At 53.8% G+C, this 21,834-nt stretch overlaps 1 protein-coding gene across 9 annotated transcripts in view; it reads left to right on the top strand.

Moving 5' to 3' along the window:
- TMCC1 (transmembrane and coiled-coil domain family 1) overlaps positions 1–21,834 on the top strand; it is a 72,973-nt gene that overhangs the window by 14,898 nt on the left and 36,241 nt on the right. For 2 of the 9 annotated variants that reach the window (XM_065074765.1, XM_065074764.1), the window contains exon 1: positions 12,636–12,658. The exons of 2 other annotated variants lie outside the window; for them this stretch is intronic. Coding sequence is in view for 4 of the 7 variants with exons in the window: in XM_065074766.1 (XP_064930838.1) it covers positions 1,155–1,700 (546 nt within the window). In the remaining 3 variants the exon portion in view is untranslated. Of the gene's footprint in view, positions 1–988; positions 1,701–12,398; positions 12,543–12,601; positions 12,659–21,834 lie in introns of those variants that run through there. 5 more of the 9 variants (XM_065074767.1, XM_065074768.1, XM_065074766.1 and 2 more) reach the window with 5 other exon arrangements.

The following is a 21,834-nucleotide window of genomic DNA, read 5'->3' as shown; positions in this document are numbered from 1 at the left end:
CAGCTCCTGCCCGCCCGTTCCGTTCCGTTCCCCTCGCTCCCTGCCCTGGGTGCTCGGCAGCTCCTGCCCGCCCGTTCCGTTCCGTTCCCCTCGCTCCCTGCCCTGGGTGCTCGGCAGCTCCTGCCCGCCCGTTCCGTTCCCCTCGCTCCCTGCCCTGGGTGCTCGGCAGCCCCTGCCCGCCCGTTCCGTTCCGTTCCCCTCGCTCCCTGCCCTGGGTGCTCGGCAGCTCTTGCCCCCGCACTGGCAAAGCTGCGAAACCCCTGCCAGAGGCCGAGCTGCACGTGTGCTGCTGCTCCCCTGCTCACGGGCTGCTTAATCTACCTTTAAAAAGACGTTTTGGTTCTCTCGGGGTACTACGGACAAGACTATGCCAATTGAAACCATGTCACTTGCCTGTTTTGCTTGAAGACAGATTTCACATCTCGCTGCCAGTGCCATCAGTGCATGCTGGCAGTAATAAGCCATTTCTTGCTATTTGGAAATGCATAACTGATTTGGAAACGTTCTGTTTTCTTGCATATATTAAATACTGTGAAGTTAGGCATTCTACAGGAAATCAGCTAGGCAGAGCAGGCATTGCATTTGAAGCACAAAATATCAGATCTTTGTTGAGGAACAAAATAAATTCTGCCAAAGAGACTAACATGCTCTTCTGAAGTTTAACCTCATGTTCTGTTAGATAGCGTTATGGGCTTGTTCTAATAAACCAAACCCCACTGCTTTGTCCTTGCTTCTCCCCCTTTTGAACAGTTTTCCCCCGTCTCGCTTTCCTGTGCCCTCCGTGCTGGGCTCCGTCCCCAGGCGATGAATGACCTGTCTCACTCAGCTTTGGCCGCTGCACACAGCCCAGACGCAACTAATACCGCACCAGGGACGCTCGGAAAACTGATCCGTTCCGTTTTGTTAATGGCATGTTTTGCGCATTGGATTCTTTAACCCACTGCTTTCTGCATGGATGTATAATAATGACTTTTTTGTTTAACATTAGATAAGCATGAGATCACCGTGGCACAGCTGCATGCATAGTCACTCTTGAAGCAGTCGCACACCTAATTGGCTGACAATCTTGGCATTTTTAAAACAAACACAAGCCTTTTAAAGACAGGGGACGTATTTATGTATGAATAGTCAAATAAACCTGTTGGGTGTCGTCAATGGAGCTCCCTGGCACTGAACAGTTGTGTGATGACCCTGATCCTGGAGGCAAATCCCAAGATCAAGAGACCAAAAAACAACACGAATCAGAGCAAAAATTATCCAAAATAACCCATAATGCTTTGGAGAACATTAATGTGATTGGTCAAGGCTTGAAGCACCTTTTCCAGCACCAGCGCAGGAGGTCGTCCATTTCTCCGCATGACGTTCAGCAGGCGCAGGCCGATCTGGAGCCTGACGTGGATCTGGAAAGCCAGAGCGTCTGCGCCGACATTGATGGTGTCTCCACCCACCCCACAGCTCTGAACCGTGTCCTCCAGCAGATCAGAGTGCCACCCAAGATGAAGCGAGGGACCAGCCTGCACAGCAGGCGGGGCAAGGCGGACGCACCCAAGGGCAGCCCGCAGGTCAACAGGAGGTCTGCCCAGGACGCGCAGCCCGCTCGGCCCAGGTCGTCATCCACCACAGACGCCCCCACGAACTTGTCCGTGATGGAGGTTGCTTCTTCTGTCTGTGTAGGTGGAGAGGAGGCCGCCGCAGCAGCAGTAAGTTACTCAGATTTACCTTTGGTCTTTATCATCTCCTTGTATGTTTCCTTAAGCCTTTTGAATTTTGTTTTTAACAGCAAGTTTCTTTCAGTAAACACTGATGCTGCTGTGTTCAAAAGCTTCTTCAGCAGCGAAGCAAGAGCCTGAAAGATGCGTTAGTCATTTTCTCACATGGCAGGTGGCTTGTTTTCTGCCTTTGATCCGTGAAATGCGAGCTCCTTTTGAACACACGGGTGACTGGGAGCCGTTACCTGGTTCCTGCAGTAGAACTTTGCATTGAGGTAGAAGGCTTTTTCCTGCTCCGCTTGCTTTATTGTGTGATTTATAGAAGTGAAGAATTCCAGGTTGAGCGAGCGGTGCTGTGGGTCTCAGGCTGTTGGAGGCTTGGGGCGCATGCTGCAGCCTGTGCCCGAACTGCAGTGCCCGGCTGAGCCCGGCGCGGGGCCCGTGTGCCGGCGCGGGGCCCGTGTGCCGGTGCAGGGTCCATGTCCCGGCGCGGGGCCCGTGTGCCAGCATGGGGTCACCACCGTCTCCTCCTTTGTCTGGCCTGGGGGGAAAAAGCCTTCACCAGAATGACAGTCTCTGTCCTGTGACCTGTTCTTTCAGACCTATACATTGCAGCTTATTGACGATACCGAGTAGTGTTTGTCTTACCATGTCTCTTCTCTCCCAGGGCAGTTCAGTTGAAGCACTCCTTTTTTTGAAAAACTGGGTTTCTGATTTAACTTCAGCTATAACCTGTATTTTCTTAAGCTGTTTTACAGGTGTGCTCATTGGAGAACAAAGCCTTTGGTAAAGATAGGAAGCATTGTGAAACTGATTTCTCACTCGTATGCTCTTGAAGAGGGTCTGACCATGGCTCTTGGCACAAGAGAACTGATCCTGCTGGTGTTTGATACTGTGCAGACAGCGCAGGCCTGAAGCTCATGTAGTACTTGTCAGTGAAGTGTTTGGTTCACGAGGGACCATGAATTTGTGTGTCCCTGGCAATTATTTATTGAGAGGGCACCACCCACAGCTGCCCAGATCTCAGCTGCTATGGAGAACGAGACCTCAAATAGGGTGGGGATGCTAGTCCTGATCACTGCTAAGGAAATTGTGTTGCATCTGCCTGTTACCTGCTGCTGCCTTTGTCTTTCGGCAGGTGGTCTGTAGCGGGGGGAGGGTTTGGTGGCACAGTTGCACTCTTCCATTTCTGAGGCAGTTTTGCCAGGTCCGGGTGCTGTACCCGGATCCCTCGCGGGAGCTGGTGGCAGCCCTGCCCCACGCAGCGGCACAGGAGCTGAACAGTTATTCAGGAGCTCAGTGCGACCTTACACCTTCCATTCCCCCAAACAGAGCCAGAAAGAGCAGGACTGCTGCAGTATTGCTGTGAAATCTGCCGTAGTCTTGGGATTTGTATCAGTCACACTGCCAGGAAGCTTAGGAAGTTAATCCCAAAATATTGTATCATTAATGCAAGAGGGCTTTTTCTTGTTTGGCTTGTAGTTTTTTTCCCCTCCCGATGTTTTATGTGTGGATGCTGCAAAGTTTTGGAGACAAGGGTCTTTATTTCGTTTTTGTTCTGCAAAGCCCCTCAAGCAAGGTCGGGCCCCGCGAGGCGCTGGGCTCCCTGGGCCGGGCGCTGGGCTCCCTGGGCCGGGCCGAGGCGGTCGGTGCCGCGGCTGCTGTGTGCCCGGGCGATGGAGACACCTGCGTACTGCGGTGATCCCACGTAGAGTTTACTGCGCAAACACAAACATCTTTACAGCACCAGTTCACGTGAAGAACGGGGTGAAGTCTGGGGCAGCTTTCAGAGTTTGTCAAGGCGGGTCAGTCCCTTTCAGGTCAACGTGGAGAACTGTGGTGCTGTTTGAAGTTTGCCTGTAAACAGGCTGGTGTTGTAAGCATTAGCTTCTGCTTGTGTGGTTCTCCAAAACAAAGAGCACCGGCTGCGCCTCGTTCCGGGTGGTGCTGAGGTGCTCTGCTCCCGGGGGAATTGAGGACGTTGAGTACTTTGTGGCCTAACAGAGTAAATTCTTGATAATCCCCTGCACACACAATATTTTTAGTTCACCGTATTGTTCTGTTCTCTGTCCTCTCAGTTTGTTGTTGAAATAGAAGGACAAAACGTTATCCCAGAACCACAGATTGGATTTGTTCTAACACCTCATTTACATGCATTTGCATGTGTAATATCCTACTGCATGTTGTCAGGCTTTCTATAGAAACTGAGAAATGAGATTGTCATAATGTAATAATTAAGGTCTTACTGAGGTACTTCACTTGGTCTTGTATTTCAAGCAGTCTAAATTGAAATCTTTTTATAAAGCTGTTCCCGTAGAGGCACCCACCGAGCCGGGAGATCGGATCGCGGTGCTTTGGCAATGGCTGAGCCCGCGTGGGTCTCGATTCGCCGTCCTTTCGGAGCTTTTTTTGGTGAGGTGGCGAGTTACCCGCAAAGACACCGACAAACAGAACGATGTTCAGGATCCACTGATACAGAAGTAGCGGGAGTTTGGTGCAAAATAGTGTCGGCGTCAGGTTCAGTGAGTTCCGTGAGGGCAGTGGCAGTGCCCGGCCGTGCTCTGCGGCCAGGCCTGGGGCTGCGCCGAGGGACACCGGCCAGGCCTCGGGCTGTGCCGAGGGACACCGGCTAGGCCTGAGGCTGTGCCGAGGGACACCGGCCAGGCCTGGGGCTGCGCCGAGGGACACCGGCCAGGCCTCGGGCTGTGCTGGGGGACACCGGCCAGGCCTCGGGCTGCGCCGAGGGACACCGGCCAGGCCTCGGGCTGTGCTGGGGGACACCGGCCAGGCCTCGGGCTGTGCTGGGGGACACCGGCTAGGCCTGGGGCTGCGCCGAGGGACACCGGCCAGGCCTGGGGCTGTGCTGAGGGACACCGGCCAGGCCTGGGGCTGTGCTGAGGGACACCGGCCAGGCCTGGGGCTGCACTGAGGGACACCGGGCTGTGCTGAGGGACACCGGCCAGGCCTGGGGCTGTGCTGGGGGACTCTGGGGCTGTGCCGAGGGTCACCCTGGCTGGTGTGGCTTCGGGAAGGACGGGGGTTTCTGGGGGACTCCTGCTGCTCCCCTGCTGGCAGGAAAACGGGTGCAGTGAAAAATGAAGGCAAGTGTCACCCTCGTGTCTCACTGTAATATTAGTCGGAGGAAAACCACTTCAGGCACTTTCAGGCGGTAACTACCTGCGGTCCTGAGTGGAGTAATGAAGCCTTTTGCCATTGTTGGGGTTTTATGGAAAAAATACAAAATCTTATTGAAATAGACATGATTACAAATGTGCAACGCCTTGTGTTTGGTGTGTGGGTATTACTGGTTGGACGTCAGCTGCACTTGCGCAGCGCGTCCCTCCGGTGTCTGTGCAGTGAGCTGTTGAGGATCTGCTGGCAGCCCTTGGCTGACACCTTCTGGTGTCGCCAGGAAGACAGACCAGCCTGAACGAATGTGGTATCAAACTGTTCTGCGGATTTGCAGCTTTTGCCTGCGTGTTCCAACGTTCCAGGCTGGCACTTGCTGCGGGCTTCCAGGAGCGATGGAGGAGGGTTTGCTGTTGTGTCAGGCAGCTTTCCCAGGGACCCCTCGCTTCCCCTCTGCGTCCTGGCGGGACTTGTGTGCCCTCAGCTTCTCTAACACTCAGCCCGTTTTAGTGTTGAGCATCAATTTTCATAGGTATTTCAAATTTCTTTGGATTCTGGTTAACAGCTTAAATCTCTGCTCTGTCACACTGCCTTTTGAAAAATGATGATGTATGCTTCTGCAATAACGGTTTCCAGTCTTTAGTTTGCAAGTTCCTCAGTATTTTCTGGTGATGACGTTGACTCCATGACTATCAAAAAGCTGCTAACAGTAAGCTTGCTTTTCTTAGTTACTTCTAATGGCTCTTTTCAAGCAGTCACAGTGGTCTGCACACTTCATGTTAACGTAACTGAGGTGGCACGTTCAGCTGTGCCACCCTTCCACTGTTGTAACAGAGCTGTGGAAGAACGAACAGCGTCTCTCCAGATACAGTCTTCTAAAGCAGAAACTTATTTGTCAGAACCACTTTGCACAAATTCTTTTGTCCTAAATACCATAAAACACACCTGGGACAACCACATGTGAAAAGACAGAAGATGGAATTTTTAACATTAAAACTGTGTGGAAAGTCTACTGTGGCTATAAACAGTATGACTTGGATGTATAAAATTACTTGGGCATTAACCCATTCCCCAAACGAACAGGGAATCTTCCTAACATCATTCTGCAGAGTTTGTACTCCCATTCCACTTAGGTAGGTGGTAGACGTTTTTGAGGCTTTTTCATGACTCATCCTGTGTAAAACATTTTGTAGCTTTGGCCACAAAGACTGGTTTCATATTGGAAATAAGATTAGTTATACAAATAGAGCAGGTTAGTCACAAGCCCTTCTGGAAATACTAGGTATGATTTTACTAGTAGTGCCTGCAGCTGAGCCCTGTTCAAACGGCGCAGATCAGAGCCGCTGCTGCAGGGCGGTGACCCGCGTCCCCAGCGAGGGCTGCGGAACCGGGACGGCTGGTGTGCAGGGGACATTCACGATAACGGCCGTTCATTCGCTTTCATAAACCCGGTGCTGCAGGCACCTGGAGCAACAGCCGTGAGTGGACAGCGCTGTGCTGCGTGTGACCGCGCCGTGGCAGCCAGCGCTGTCCTCCAGCGGAGCAGCACCACCCCGTGTTCGTGCTTTGTACAGGGATAGGGTTGCTTTCTTTGCACCGTGCAACAAGATAAGATACTGGCAGGTCGCTGTAATGGATTAATTGCAGATGGAGATACGCCAGGCGCAGGCTGAGGATTGTTTCACAGGCTCGGAGATTAACCTTCAGTAGTTGAATTGCTCTGCGAGGCCATGCTGTACCAGGCACCGCTCTTCCCAGGCTGGTGACAGTGACCTTTGTGAAGCACAGAGTGGCATTAGGCTCAAAGTCTGGTTTATGGGCAGAGGATGCACGTTATACATGAGAGGCGGTCGTGTCCGCTCTAAGGCAGTCGCGTCCGCTCTAAGGCAGTCGCGTGGGGCACAGCCTGCGCCGGGGCTGCTCTGCGCAGAGCCTGGCACGCTGCCGCACGAATCCCATTGTGCCAGCTGCGGTACAGAGCGACTTCCGATCCCTTGAATGTATCAGTGTTTGGTCACTTTAGTGTGTTTTTGCAATCTCACTGAAATTTTTCTGGTTTTATAATTTTTATTAATCACAAGTCACTGAATGGTTGCTGGGTAAGGTTGTCTTGACTGCTTCTTATAGTTAAAAGTCCTGTGTTTTCTGCGGTCAGAGGCGTTCGTTCTGCTCACCGGCCGAGGTCTTTGTTTCTCACGTTCTCCGTACCTCGGCTCCACGTTGGTCGTGGCCAGCGCACGCGGTTCCAGGCTGCGCAGGGGCTGCTGGGCGCAGAGCAGGGCTGTTCCCCGCACGGCCAGATCCACACCAGCGACGTGACCGAGGGCTGGTGGGCAGCGTTGCTCACGCCGTCCCCTCGCCCGTGGAACGCGCTGTTACTTGTGATGGGCTCGCTGCGCTGCAGCCGTCGGTGACTCCGCGCCGGCAGCGCCGAGGGGATCTCCGTTCCGCCGCCCCGCGGGGGCCGCGCGGCTGCTCTGACGCTGCTCTGGCTGCACTTGCCGGCAGAGCCGAGCTGCTGCAAGCGCTGGGACCACGTGAGCTCGGGGAGAGCGCACCTCTTGCACAAGATGCAGTTGCATCATCTTTCTTTAACACAGACGTGCTGCTACAAAAAATTGACTATTTCGGTGTTAAACTAAGCAGATGATTATAACAGCCCTATGCAGATCATAGAAATCAGTTGGGAAATGCTGCATGCGAGGCCTCTGGTACAGAGGCGCAGGAGAATGCTGCTCTCATCAGGTTTGCTAATCTGCCCGTTCCATCTCGGTCTGCGGGTGGAATTTCAGCCGGCTGGCTCCTTTCCTGATCGGTGTCTGTCTGCCCGCACTCGGAGCCACGGTGGGGAGCAGACGTGGGTGTCGCGGGGGCGCTGCGGCCCTGCTGCCCCAGGGCCGGACCGGGGGCTCCTGGGGACTTGGGCGTCCAGCCCTGAGGTGGGAGGGTGGTCACCCAGCGCCGGCCGTGCCTGCGGGCAGACAGCGAGGGAGCAGGACGGTGTGGATGCCGCGGACACCCGGCAGGACGGAGCGGCTCTCCCTGCCCGCCCTTGCTCAGCGGCGTGTTCGACCGGCCGTGCGCAGTACTGACTGTTCCAGTGTGTTCCCTTCACGAGCTGTCCCACTGGTCAGTGGGCTCCCAAAGGACACACACAAAACCTGAGTGTATCTTTGAACACACAAAAAAGAGCAGGAGACAAGGGCGAGATTGTTCTCGGTGCAGATTTCCTGCAGGAGGAACAGAAAGGTGTGCGCAAGGCTGCTGAGTACAGTCAGAGTGCAGAAGGAGCAGCGCTGACCCAGTTCGGAAGGAGAACGGTGCAGCTGCTGGATGCAGAATCCCCGAGCATCTGGTGTGCGCTCCGCCAGCGCCGGGAGGTTCGTCTAGCGTCTCATTCCCATCGGTTTCCCCTTGGCCCCACATGGTCAATATAAAATTGCGGCCCGGTAACTGGGTAATGTACTTTCCCCGCATGTCCAGGGAAAGTGAGCGTTTTGAAAAGGAGTCCAGGTCCTGGCAGGGAATGCTTTGTCTCTGTGGAACTCATTTCTGCATTTTGAAACCCGAGTTACCGCTGACACGGCAGAATGCTGCCAAATAATGCTCTCGTATCACAGCTGGGGTTTTCAGTGCTGAACTAAGCATCTATAGATGTTCCTTTTGGATGGCGGCTATAAAATAAACACCTCTGTTTGATCTCTTTGCAACTTTCCCATCCCAGTTCTATTTAGAGAGCTGCACTGACCCTTCTCATAACCTTTCATGGCCCAGCCACAAATGTCTCCCGTATCTCTAGCCTCCGAGTAATTTGATGACTTTAAAAATGGGCTAAAACCATTTTTCCTTAACAAGGCAAATATTCTGGCCTAAGTCACCTTCATTTTTCTACAAGGCTGTGTGAGTGTGCACGGCAGTGAAGTGGACTTTGCAGTGCATGCCGGAGTGACTGTGTATGGAGGCAGCGCTGCCAGCTGGTGACACCACAGCCACCGCGTGCGCGGGGTCCGGGGCCCTTGATTAGCTGTGGCTGGAACGTGCCGTGGCGCCTCTTGGCCGTTTGCACCAGGGCTTCCTCCCCGTTGACAGCGAGGCCCGAGGAGAGCGCTGGTGCGCGGCGCGGTGCTGGGTGATCCAGCCGTGGCTTGATGCGGAGTCAGAGCTCAGCTGCAGCTGTCTCTGGTTCCAGGAGATTTGCTCACAGATTCGAGTTACTCTGTTTTCCTGGGTAGGCAGGTCCATGTACTGAAGGGATTGGTGCTACAGCCATTCAAACATAATGCAAAAAGGAGCCCTCCCTTTTGCATTCGTGTTGCAATTGTGTCTGTTCAAGTTGTATTGTGAAGATTGTACAGGATGTGTAAGTTTTCAGAATGAACACTGAGCACGCAGACAAACATTCAAGTACACGAGGCCTCAGTCATTTGGTAGTGCATGGATAAATTAGCAGAAAGGAAACAAAAACGTAATTTTGGAGGTTCAGCATCAAACCAGGGCATTTCCTGACTCGAGCAGCTGTTCTGAAGCAGCTGGAACCTACTGTGCAGTGTAGGGTACGTGTTCAGTGTTGAGTGTGACTCGGTGAAGTCCAGGGCCCCTCGGTCAGCCCAGGTGGCCGGGGGAGCGCGGGACGTGCGCTGCTCAGATGCTGTGTTCTGCTTCGCTCAGGGGAGCAGTCTCCTGTCTTCTTGCGGGCATGCAGGGCCTGGTGCATTCCTGTCGTTTCCCACTCTGTGCCCACAGAACGGGCAGTGCTCTCCAGTGGGGGAGTCCCGCAGGGCGCGGTGGCCGCAGCCTCCCATGCGGAGATGCCGCCAGGGCTGAGCAGTGCGCGGCACGTGTGACACCCGGAGGTGTGTGTGCGTTGCATGTCGCCTCTGCTTGGACTCAGTCTGCAACACCCATGCAGTCGTACATTCTTTTCTTTCTTTTTTTTTTTGTTGTTTTTTCTTGCAATATCAAATCTTTTTAAGTTTCCTGCTGCTTTAAAGTTTCAGGATGTGTCCAACCTGTGAAAGGAAGCACAGTAAATCACTGCCTAATGGATTGGCTTTGTTTGCCTTTTGAAGGCTAAAAGTACCCCCACGTTTGTCGCAGTAACTTCCCTGCGGCTGGTGCGAGCGCCCCGGTTTGCTCTGGGTGAGGTGCGGAGCGGCAGGCGGGACGGAGCGGGCGGCAGCGCCGCGTTCGGGGCGCGGGGTGCTCTGCGGGTGCTCCCGCCAGCCCAGCAGCCTGTCACCCCGTCCCACGTTCTTTCTGGTTGTGCGATGACAGCCTATGGAAGGTTTAAGTTTTACTGGTAAATCGGGTTGTGCAGTTGGCACTGAGTAGCTGCTGCTGTTGTACACGGTTGGAGTGGATGAGCAGAATGCTGTTTGAACAGTAAGCTTTTGTTTAATTGGACTTGCAATCTGAAATCTCTCGTGGCAGGTGGTTAGCTTAATCTCTGCCATCCGCCACCGTCATCCACGCTGTGACGTGTCATCTTTGCACGTCCCAAGTCAACATAGATACAAGGAGGAGTAGTTCATGTGGTTTTAAAACTGTGATGCATAAAAAGGAATGTAGAAGCAATCAAGCAGAGGAAGAGTTTTGATATTCATATGAACGAATTACTGCATTTTCCATAGAGAAAAATATTTGTCTACATGCTATGGGCAAAGCATGCCTGTGACTTTGACATGAATTTCTGAACAGCATTTCAAATTAACTGAGGTGTGGTTTCTTTTTCATTTCATTTTGAGTAATTGCTTTTGAAAAACTGGAACTGAAGTATTTATCCATCCTGTTAAAGTGTTGGTCTGGTACTGAAACAGCTCCAGAGTGTCTGGCCAGTATTGCAAGCGCTGGGCAGAAGGCAGGCACAGCGTGTCTTGCATGCTCTGCAGAAGCCTGGCTTCCGTCAGCAGCGGCCTGGCTCAGACAACGCGCGTTTGAGCCGTTTTGTCGTTAAGGACTGTCAAACGATACAAACCCCAAAGCCTGGGAGGAAGCGCGCCTGGGTACCCTGCACCCTGCGGCAGGCGGGGCAGCTGCAGCGGCAGAGCGGCGGCACTGGAAATAAATGGAGCAGCGGCAGAGCGGCGGCACTGGACGGTGGCACTGGAAATAAATGGAGCAGCGGCAGAGCGGCGGCACTGGACGGTGGCACTGGAAATAAATGGAGCAGCGGCAGAGCGGCGGCACTGGATGGTGGCACTGGAAATAAATGGAGCAGCGGCAGAGCGGCGGCACTGGACGGTGGCACTGGAAATAAATGGAGCAGCGGCAGAGCGGCGGCACTGGAAATGGAGCAGCGGCAGAGCGGCGGCACTGGATGGTGGCACTGGAAATAAATGGAGCAGCGGCAGAGCGGCGGCACTGGACGGTGGCACTGGAAATAAATGGAGCAGCGGCAGAGCGGCGGCACTGGATGGTGGCACTGGAAATGGAGCAGCGGCAGAGCCGCAGCACTGGAAATGGAGCAGCGGCAGAGCGGCAGCACTGGAAATGGAGCAGCAGCAGAGTGGTGGCACTGGAAACACGGTCCCTGCGGGGTCCGGCACACGGGCTGTATCAGGCAGGGTGGGGAACGCCCAGTGCCCCTTTGTGCAGAGGCACCAGTGGTGTGAGCGAGAAGAGCTGGCTGGGAGAGCGTGATAGTGCCGCTGGAAATGTCTTTTTCCCTGCAGTGTCCAGGACTACGCCTGTGCTCAGCAGCGCCAGCCCAGCTCTTCACACCTCGTTGTCTTCCAGGCCAGCAGGACCGGCCGGCTGTTCACCAGACCTGAATCGCCTGAGAATGAAACTCCAACTTGCTGTTGAACCCCGTGTGTAAAGATAAACAGGGAGTGAGAGACACACAGATCGTCTGCTTGCAGAACATATACACCTGCAAGTCAGCCACTGAAAGTGACATTTTGCTGGAATTGTCAGAGCTGGCGTTCGCCAGGTTTCCTGTTTGCTGAACTCAGGATGATGCTTTGGACCAGCCTCCTCGCTTTGCTCAAACAGAATTGTACATAATCTCCATCGGTTTTCAGGTGTCTGACTCTGGATTGCACGTGCCTTATATCTGGATTTAGGTACGATGGCTTGTATACCTTTTAAAAAGGTGCTTGTTCCGCCCCCCCGGGTCCTGCTGTGCCCGCAGAGGGGCTGGGGCCGGCATGTGGAGCCGAGGGGCACCCAGCCCCGGTGCTTCTTCCGCCCCCCCGGGTCCTGCCGTGCCCGCAGAGGGGCCGGGGGCCGGCGCAGCCCCCACGGCCCCCGCTCCGCGTGTCCCGGGAGCGGCGGGGCGGGCTGGGGCGGGCGGCGCGGAGCCCCGCGGCTGCCGGGGAGCGGCCCCGGCGCTCCCCGCTGCTCCCCGGCCCTCCCCGCTGCTCCCCGGCCCTCCCCGCTGCTCCCCGGCCCTCCCCGCTGCTCCCCGGCCCTCCCCGCTGCTCCCCGGCCCTCCCCGCTCCGCTGCGGCGGGCCTGGCTGTGCCGCGGCGCGGGCAGCGCTGCCGTTCCCCGGGCCGGGCGGGGCTGGGTGCCGGTGCCCGCCCCCCGCCGCGGCCCAGCCCGGCCCTCCCCTTCCCTCCCGCCCCGCCCCGGGCGGCCCGGCCCGGCCGAGTGTCGGGTTCCAGCGCGGGAGGGCCGGGCTGCGGTCCCTGCCCGCAGCGCCAGCCCCGCCGGGCCGCGCACCATGGTCCAGCGCTTCAGCCTCCGCCGGCAGCTCTCCAAGGTGGGTCCGGGCCGGGCTGCGCGGGGGGCGGCTCCGTCTTTTGTTCTTGCCGAGGAGACACAAAGGGTTCTGCTCGCTGCCGGGTTTCGGTGGCTTTCGGCGCTCGTCGCTGGCAGGTACGGTTTTGTTCCGCTAACCCTGCAATTGTGCAGGTTTGTGGGGAGGTTGCGGTTTCCTGACCCGGTTTAGTCTCAGGACTGAAAGAAGGGGGTTGTGTGAAAAGGGGAACGTAACAGGCAGCTCTGCCGATACATGGGTGTATGGGGTGGCTGGCTGTGATAGTTATTAAATGTGTGCTTTATCCCGGCTGGAATGTCTTTAGGAGTCAGGAACATGAATTGTCCCAGCGACACACCTGCGAAAGCTGGAGGAGAGCTTGTCCTCCCGTCTTTGAAGTGCTCAGCAGCGCTTGCTGCTAATACAGCACTTCAGAACAAAGGAGCGCTGTGAACAGGTTTTGCCGTTTAGTAATTACAAGTGTTCTCATTTATTTCAGGAAGTTGCTTTAGAGGAGAGAATGGTTAATTGATGTAGCCTTGCAGTTCTGTCACTGAACTAATCCAATGCATGCGGTTTGACAAGCATTTGGAAGAAATGAGCCCGTGAACAGAACGGGGAGCGCGGTGCTGTGCAGGTGAGGACGGTGGCACGGGGCTGCCGCTCGGGCCCCGGCGCCTCACCGTTCCCACCAGGCACCGGCTGCAGCGCGTGAACTGTGGTGTTAACCAGACGCTTAAATGACAACCTGAATTTTCACCTTTAAGCTCCTCTCCCCTGCCCTGCCGGTGTGTGTGAAGGGTTTAAAATGCATTCATCAGAATCTAAAAATGCTGTTACCAGCATTTAAAATAGGTCAGAATTCACATCCTGTAGACTGTCCTGGGAAAAGCTATGGCTTTGTAATAAGCTGGTATCTTTCTTATTTATTTGTGATGGTTTGGGTATCTCCCCATCTTAAAGAAACGGATGTGGCCATTTTTGGGGAGTGTGAAAAAGTGAAGCTCGGGTCTGTTAGCAGTTGCCTGGTTCTGTGTCGGGAGCAGAAGTGACCACAGGCTCTCCAGAGTTTCCTCTTCCCCTCAGCAGAGACTTGATCTAGTTAGTAATGAACTCCCTATCGGAGCTGCGTTCGTATGGGGCAGCTAGGTGCCTGGAAACGGACTCCTTTGGATAGCTCCATCGGAATTCTTGTTTATCAAGGCAGGCCGGGCGATCGGGATAAACGTTTACACTGATATTGTACTATGGGAGAACTGTTTCCAATTTGTTTTTCTGGCTGTTTCTCTATTTTTGTGTTGTCTGACACAATTGTGTCTTGTGCTGAATTAGCTCTGTTTGTGTCAAGCCTGCTTTCAACAATTGTCTAAACCTGACAGCTTTTTAACTTTTTTATTTTAATTGTAGAAGGTGCCCAACTTGTACAGTATGATGAACTGCAGGAAGAAATGAGAGCCTGGTCTGTATTTAGCAAAACAACACGCGCAGATGTGCGAAGGAGCAGTGAAAGCAGGTTGTGTGTACGTGGGTTTGGGTGCGGGATGGGCACTTCAGCCCCCGGCTCCTCGGACCGGGCTGGGGGTCCCTGTGACCGTGCAGCAAACGTGTTACAGAGCAGCCTGTGCTCTGCTCCAGGGAGACTGTAGAACAGACGTACCACTTATCAGCCAAAGTGTAGTTACTGCCAGGCTATATAAAATAAAGCAGCACTTTATTAATATTTCTGGTGCAAAAATCATGATTCGTGATTGTTGACCTATGCAAATGTCTGTGGGACCTGGAGCACCAGCTCCTGGAGGTCCTCAGTTCTTGGGTGAAACAGGACATCGTAAATGGCAGCCGCAAGGTCACAGTTCCAATTTCTGACCATATTTCATGGTGGAGGCTCCAGGTAGGATGTGACTGTGCAGATTTGAGAGCTACGAGCTGAAAAGCGCTGCCAGTCGTGCGTGTCAAACCAGGAGAAGGCAGGACGGGGCAGGACAGGGCAGGACGGGGCAGGACAGGGCAGGACGAGGCAGGACGGGGCAGGACAAGGCAGGACGGGGCAGGACGGGGGAGGACGGGGCAGGACGGGGCAGGACGGGGCAGGACAGGGCAGGACGAGGCAGGACGGGGCAGGACAAGGCAGGACGGGGCAGGACAGGGCAGGACAGGGCAGGACAAGGCAGGACGGGGCAGGACAGGGCAGGACAGGGCAGGACAAGGCAGGACGGGGCAGGACAGGGCAGGACGGGGCAGGACAAGGCAGGACGGGGCAGGACGGGCAGGAGGGACGAGGCGGGTCCGCCCCACGCGCAGGTCGGCTTGGGTCAGGCCTGTTGGGTTCTCCCTGTCTGCTTCCTCCTGTGAATGGGGTTGATGCCTTTGCTTGTCTTCATAATGGCTGTCAGACTTCGACATACTGATCTGGAGAGAGCTGTATAAGCGTATATTAACGTATGAGATGTTTGCATTTGGTAATCCATTTGTATCAGGAATTTCCGTGGGTTTTACACAGACTTGTGTTCAAGTGTTACTTCTTTCACGTACACCAAGTCAGTATTTGGTATCGTGGGTCACTGCGTGGATTCTGTGTTAGTTTGCCCATGTGTGGCTGTTAGAAGTCTGTCACAGCTTGCTGTGCCCTCACTGCCAACACTTACAACACTCGATGGCTTTTTTATTTTTTAATGCTGCTGATCCCCTATTTTTGTGGTACAGGCTGATCAATGGGCGTCTCCATCGGCAGACAGAAATTGTTTGGTGAAGATGAATGTATAGTATATACAATATAAAGTAACTTTTCTAGCGATCTAACTTTACTGTGAGCAGATATGGATGAATATGTAACCTTAAAGCAATTAACGCCTTAAGACCGTGTCCCTTCAAGCGCCACGTGCAGGCGTTCCTGAGCAGGGGATCCAGAACTGTGTCGCCACAGAAAAAGCAGATCATGGTGTGGGTTTCCAGAGCGCAGCACTCGAACTGTTCGCGGCTGTATCTTCCTTTTCCGTGTGTCTGCTGTCTTGAGCAGGGCAAGTCCTTGAAGAAGCTTGTAATGCAAAATACCATCCCTCTGCTCTTTCTCACGTCAGTAAAACAATTCCGCAGGAAGTTAAGGTGGAGTGACTGGATGCGGCTGAGCCCCAGGGCCAGTTGCTGTGTGCTGTTTCCCGTCCATCACTGTTCCGATGGAAAAACCACGTTTATTGATAAGATCCACTGTTGGAGGTTGTGCTGGTTTGACTGAAAACAAGTTAATTTTCTTCATGCTTGGCTACAGTTGATGGTGGGGAGATTCAGCAGTAAGAGGAGGGTTTGGAAATGGGCTCATTCCAACCCTGTTTCGTGTCTCATAGAGCAGCAGGCAGTTTTCCCCAGCGCTTCAGATTCTGCATCGCTCGTAGAACTGAAGTGACATCGTTGTAGCCGTGGCCGCGTGGAGCTGCCCGCACGGGGCCCGCGGGGACAGCCGGGCGCAGAGGTTACCGCAGTGGTAGATCCCCTCTCGATCCGCTCTCGATCCCGTCTCCGCGGCATTACGAATTTTCTAGGCAAGATGGGACCCTCAGGAAGGGTATGAGCTTCCGTTGCATCCTCTTACTTGGAGGAACACGTGGGAAAATGTTGCAGAGATATCACCTTCATCTTGCAAAAGGAAAATGAGCTTCTGACACTTTTAAGAAGTAGGAGTAGCAGGTTTCATGGGGAGTTTGCACTGTCTCAGTGTACCAGCTTCATAAATGCCCTGACAGTGTGGAAGTGAAATAGACTTGAAGCAGTTTCCCACGTTGGTGATGACCAGGGTGCGTGAGCCTACACCTGCACAGGTCCCAGCGGCGGGACCAGGGACTTCTCCTGAAAAACATGACTAATAATCCAGAGCGCTCCGCCGGACGCGCCGCCCGGGGCCTGGGCAAGGCACGTGGCGGCTCATTGCCAAGAGACTTCGGATGTTAGAAGACGTAAATGCAGGCGGCAGGTGGAATGCAGCTTACATAAGTGCAACTTTCCTTTTAATAACGGAATTCCACAGCTCATGGCAGTTTGCTCTGCAGAATATCGTTAGACTGTATAATAGGTGCTGACATGGGGCTGGAGAGCAATAACGATTGGAATTTCCTACCAGCGTTACAGGTGCTGTCATCTTCACTCTGAATCGCTTACCTTTGGGGCTCCTCTGGAGATCTGGGCTTGTCCGGTATTTGCCCCCTCCCCAGTTCCTGGGACGAACCACAGACTCGTCCGCAGCCAGGGCTTCTTCAGAGGCAGAGTGTTTGATCTCCTTTTGCAAATCTGTCTGTTGTATATGTGTACGCATATGTATATGTATACTAGGTCCTCTTCAGAAAGGACAGAAAAGCGTTTATTGGGAGGAAGGCGTCAGAAGTTTAGGGGAAAGGAAATAACAGGAGCAAGAGAGCTTGCGTTTGTTGCAGTGTTCACATGACATCCAGTTTGGGATTCCCTGCCTTGACAAAGGGTACGGCAGTGACTGCCGAAATAGCTCTCATCAGAGATGAGTGGTGAACAGTGGTGAGCAGAGGCGCGGTGCTGGGGTTCCCGTGGGGGGCCGTGGCGGTTGAGCGCGGGTGGGGTCTGCGGCTGTCCAGGCTGCCCATCGAGGGCCCTCGCTGCCGTCCCGCTCTGCCAGTCCCGCCTGCACCCGAGCCCCCCCTTGAACAGTCGGAGTTCTACAAAGGCCTTTCACACCATGAATGTCATATTTGGGATTATATTTGAGGTAAGTGGCAGGTAATAGGGCTCCTCCATGAGTTCCCTCTCCATTAAACTGGGTTCTGCCTGTGGGGCTGTTCTTCAGCCTCCCTCAAGGTAAGCGCGGTCTTTGTTTCCAGAGAAGGATGCTCAGCACCGTGTGGTTTTGAACATAGATTGATTCCCCCCCGCCCCTTGCCCTTTTTGCTAGGGCATTCAAAGGACACATACTTGGCAAGAATGGAATCCAAGATCACTGGAGTGCAAACCGTAGAGTTATACTGCAAGGGATTTTTTTTCCTTTGAGCGCTGTTAGTAAACAGTCAACTGCAGGAAAATACTTGTCCATGTCATCATGTGGTCATCATGCTGAACTCTCAGAAGCCTGTGAGCGCTGGTGTCATGTTTGGGAGATCGGTACCTAGAGGGGGGCTCAGCTGCAGGGTCACTGCAGCGCGCTGTGCCGCCCGAGCCGCCCGAGCCTGCGGCGCGCCGGGACATCGCTGGGGGGACGCGGGAGCCTGCTGGGGGGAGCAAGAGCTTACAGGGAAGAGCTCTGGTCAGAAATGCGTTGTTTCAGCCTGCTGCCGTTGGCAACGGGGCTGTGGGAGCGCAAGAGCCGGTGCGCGGGGGCTGTTCCACCGCGCCGGCCGCAGCGCCTGGGCAGTGTTCCTGCAGGATCCGCGCTGGCACTGCTGCTTTGGGGCAGGACTACAGCTTCTAACAGCCTTCTCCATTTAAATCAGCTTTTCCTTGGGGTGCGTGTGTTCTTTCTTTCGGTGAAATGCAGGTTGCTGTTCTCTTTATGCTAAAGACAACCTCCCACACCCCAAAAAATGAAACGACCAAGAGGAGAGGCATCCTGTGCTTCTCACGGAGTTAGGAGCTGGGCATGCCTTGGGAACCAGCCCCGCTGATCTCAAAACTAACGGAGTATTGCAGAGGCGTGGAGACTCGGACACCTGGAGTTGGGTAGGGAAATTATGTCTTAGTCATAGTTATTATGTGGTAGGGTAAAGTGCTATAAATCTAAAGACCTGCAGATTTGGAGCTATTCTTGCTTTCGTTAAGTGTGTTCAATATTAATGCTCTGAATAAAATAGTTGCTTAATTAAGGTAATGTATTGGCAATACTCTAACTTGATCTGTTGTATCCTTCGGTCTTGTCACTGGGTTACATATGAGCTAATTTAATTGAGAATTTATTTCTTTTTCCTGAAATGCTGTTTAATAGCAGCTGCAGGAGTTCAAGGGTATGCTGTAGCCTCCATACGTTGTGTAAATATTATCCTTTTTGTACCATAATGGAGCTGAAGAGTGAACAGCGTTTGTACATAGACTGCTAGAAATGAAAGGTTGCATAAAACGAGATCTCAAGCGCTCAAAACGCTTGAGATGAGATGAGCTGGTCCACCGAGCAGGTGGAAGACGTCGTGGTCTTTCTAAACAATTTAGCTAATCAGTGCTGAGGAAATGAGTCTTTAAGCCCCGGGGCGATGTCCCAGCCTGGCCCGTGGCTGGTGCTGCAGTGACCACCCACATCTGGATCTGCACTGGTGCTGCAGTGACCACCCACATCTGGATCTGCACTGGTACTGCAGTGACCACCCACATCTGGATCTGCACTGGTGCTGCAGTGACCACCCACATCTGGATCTGCACTGGTGCTGCAGTGACCACCCACATCTGGATCTGCACTGGTACTGCAGTGACCACCCACATCTGGATCTGCACTGGTGGTGCAGTGACCACCCACATCTGGATCTGCACTGGTGCTGCAGTGACCACCCACATCTGGATCTGCACTGGTGCTGCAGTGACCACCCACATCTGGATCTGCACTGGTGCCACAGTGACCACCCACATCTGGATCTGCACTGGTGCTGCAGTGACCACCCACATCTGGATCTGCACTGGTGCTGCAGTGACCACCCACATCTGGATCTGCACTGGTGCTGCAGTGACCACCCACATCTGGATCTGCACTGGTGCTGCAGTGCAGATTTACACTTACTTGTTACTTTCAAAGTACAGTATTTGGTGTTTCTACTGGAATCCTCTGAGCTTTTCTGCCCACCAAAACAAGGACAGGACTTTAAGTAGTCTAGTCTGTAACAACCAAAGAGAGATAGACTGCCGTTTTATTTATGCAATAGAGGCTCGGTCCATACTAGCACACGCTGACTTCTGGCGGGATCCGACTGATTTCAGCTGAAGCTGGAATAGGTCACTTGTCTTCATTACGCCATGTAGACAAACTATTAACCTTCGGTGACTTGTATCATATGTACATAAGAGGCTTTGGAGCTGCTTGGTTTATGGTAAGAGTAGAGATGAAGAGGAAAATACTGCTTTTTGTGGCAGCAGTGAGCGAAAAGCTGAAGAAATCCTTGTACCATTTTAGACTTGAAATGACTGGGTCTAAAAGGCCAAAGGAGCTCTGGTTGACTGCCGCCGCGGTTCCCGTGATGAGCATGCACCTCTGTTTGTGGAGTCCCGCGCACACGTTGTCGTGCCGGGCGGTGTCGGGAGCTCGGGGACCCAGGGACGCGGCAGCGCCGGCGCTTGTGGCCTCGGTGTCACAGGTTTCTCAAAACAAACGCTGGCCGCGTGGCTGGCTGGCAGCAGCAGCCAGCCGGCTCTGCGGGGTTGAGTTCCAGAAGCCATCAGCTATCGTTAAGCTGTTTTCCACGCTGAACGTAGTATAAACATCTGCTTTAAACCAAATCCTTCCTCCGTAAAGGGCACGGCGGCAGGTCCGGCTGGGCACCTTCTCAGAGCTAGCGAGGTGTGTTTGTCTTTTCTAGGTCTTCACTAACTACTGAATTTCCACATATTCTCCCAGAGTTCTCTTGTGTAAAATACCATGAGAAGGTGTGGGAAGATTTTTTGTGATGAACTGAGGGACAGAAGGTCGAGTTTATCGTTTTATTGTCAGTCTGTACTGTTGGTTTTATCGTATGTCTGTACTGATGCGGGCAGGAGAGTTGTGAAGGTTCGCTACTTTTTCAGCAGTGAAATTAATTGTGAAGTGTGAAGCAGTGATCCCGCTGCCCAGGCTGATCCCATGGCCCGGCCGATCCCACTGCCCAGGCTGATCCCGCTGCCCGGTTGATCCCGCAGCCTGGCCGATCCCACAGCCCAGCCAGTCTCGCTGCCCGGCCGGTCCCCCGGCCTGGCTGATCCCCCGGCCTGGCCGATCCCCCGGCCTGGCCGATCCCGAAGCCTGGCCGATCCCGCTGCCCGGCCTGATCCTGCTGGCCAGCTGATCCCACGGCCCGGCTGATCCCACAGCCTGGCTGATCCCACGTCCCGGCTCGGGGTGCAGCCTGGTCCACTCGCTGCAGAGCTCGGGGAGGCCCACAGGAGAAACGTTGTGCTGCTGGTGTTTGCTTGGCTTTGGTTTTAATCTTCAAAGTGTCTCTTACGCATCCTTCATAACTTCACAGTGAACAGCTTCAGCGCAGACTAATCTTGTGAGATTAAACTTAAACTTGTGTTTTAAACTCTCCTTTCAGGACTTAAACCTTCTTTGGAAACTGTAACTGATTTAATGCTGTAACCCAGGGATCCCGTTGCTCTGAGACTTTGAGGAAGCGGATTCTGGTGGTAACGGGTTGCCGGGAAGATGCCGAGCCGCGTGTCCGCGTGGGCTGCAGCGGTCACCCGGCAGGGCAGGACCCCGTGCTCCGTGCGCGCCGCTGGGCACGGCGGCTCCTCCAGGAACGGGCGGCCGGTGCCTCGCGTTGGATGCTCCGGTTGGCGTGCGAAAGGTGGCCGTTTTCTGAATTTCTGTAAATAGAGATGAAATTCTAAGAAGATTTTAAAAGAAAAGCTCAATTATTTGAAATAGAAGCAGTTTGTGCAGTATGCGGGGTCTGAGCTACTGTGAAATTGCGTTTTACTCGTAGGTCTTTTTCAAAGCGTACGTGTACTTTCTGAAGCAACCTCAGCGCCTCGGCTGCGGGTGTCCCTGCGTCTCACCGCGGCTCCGGTTACTGCGCATTGCCAGCCCCGAGCTCCTCAGCTTCCTTCTGCTGAGCGTGACGGCGAGATCGAATGACTGCCCTGTTCCTGAGAGACTAAACCACTTGTGTGTACAGAACGGTGCCCATGCCTCGGCAGCTTTGGTAGTGGTTCAGCTAGTTGCTGCACAGTGCTGTAAACCTTCTTTCTATTAATTTAATTGCTGAGAAATTAGTGAACAGTATTTATATCACGTTTTACAGAAAGGGCAGTAAATTGCATTAAGATCCTTTGTTATGCCATGGAGAAGCAACAATTATTCAAGCGGCTCGGTGGATATTTTGGCTGAAACTCCATCTGCCAAAGCAGAAATTAGTTCTATTTTTAACAAGATGAGGCACTCTTGTGCAGTTGTTCAGCGGAGCTGCTCGGAGAGGGTGTTTCCATGCGCTACTCCTGCCTGCCCCGGGCTGCTCCGTGTGCGATCTGTGTGCGCTCTTTGTTGTCTCACAACAAGGCTGAGCTGTCTTCAGCTCATCAATGACAGTTTTCAGTAGAAATGTGTGGAAAACCTCCCCTCGGGAAGCAGAAAACAACTGGGTGCTTTCAGAAAAGTTCTATTGTGCGCTGA

Source organism: Columba livia, chromosome 10 (assembly GCF_036013475.1).
Source record: "Columba livia isolate bColLiv1 breed racing homer chromosome 10, bColLiv1.pat.W.v2, whole genome shotgun sequence".
NCBI classification, from domain to species: domain Eukaryota; kingdom Metazoa; phylum Chordata; class Aves; order Columbiformes; family Columbidae; genus Columba; species Columba livia.
Note: the sequence above shows the minus strand (reverse complement) of the source record. Positions and strands in the feature narration are given on the sequence as shown.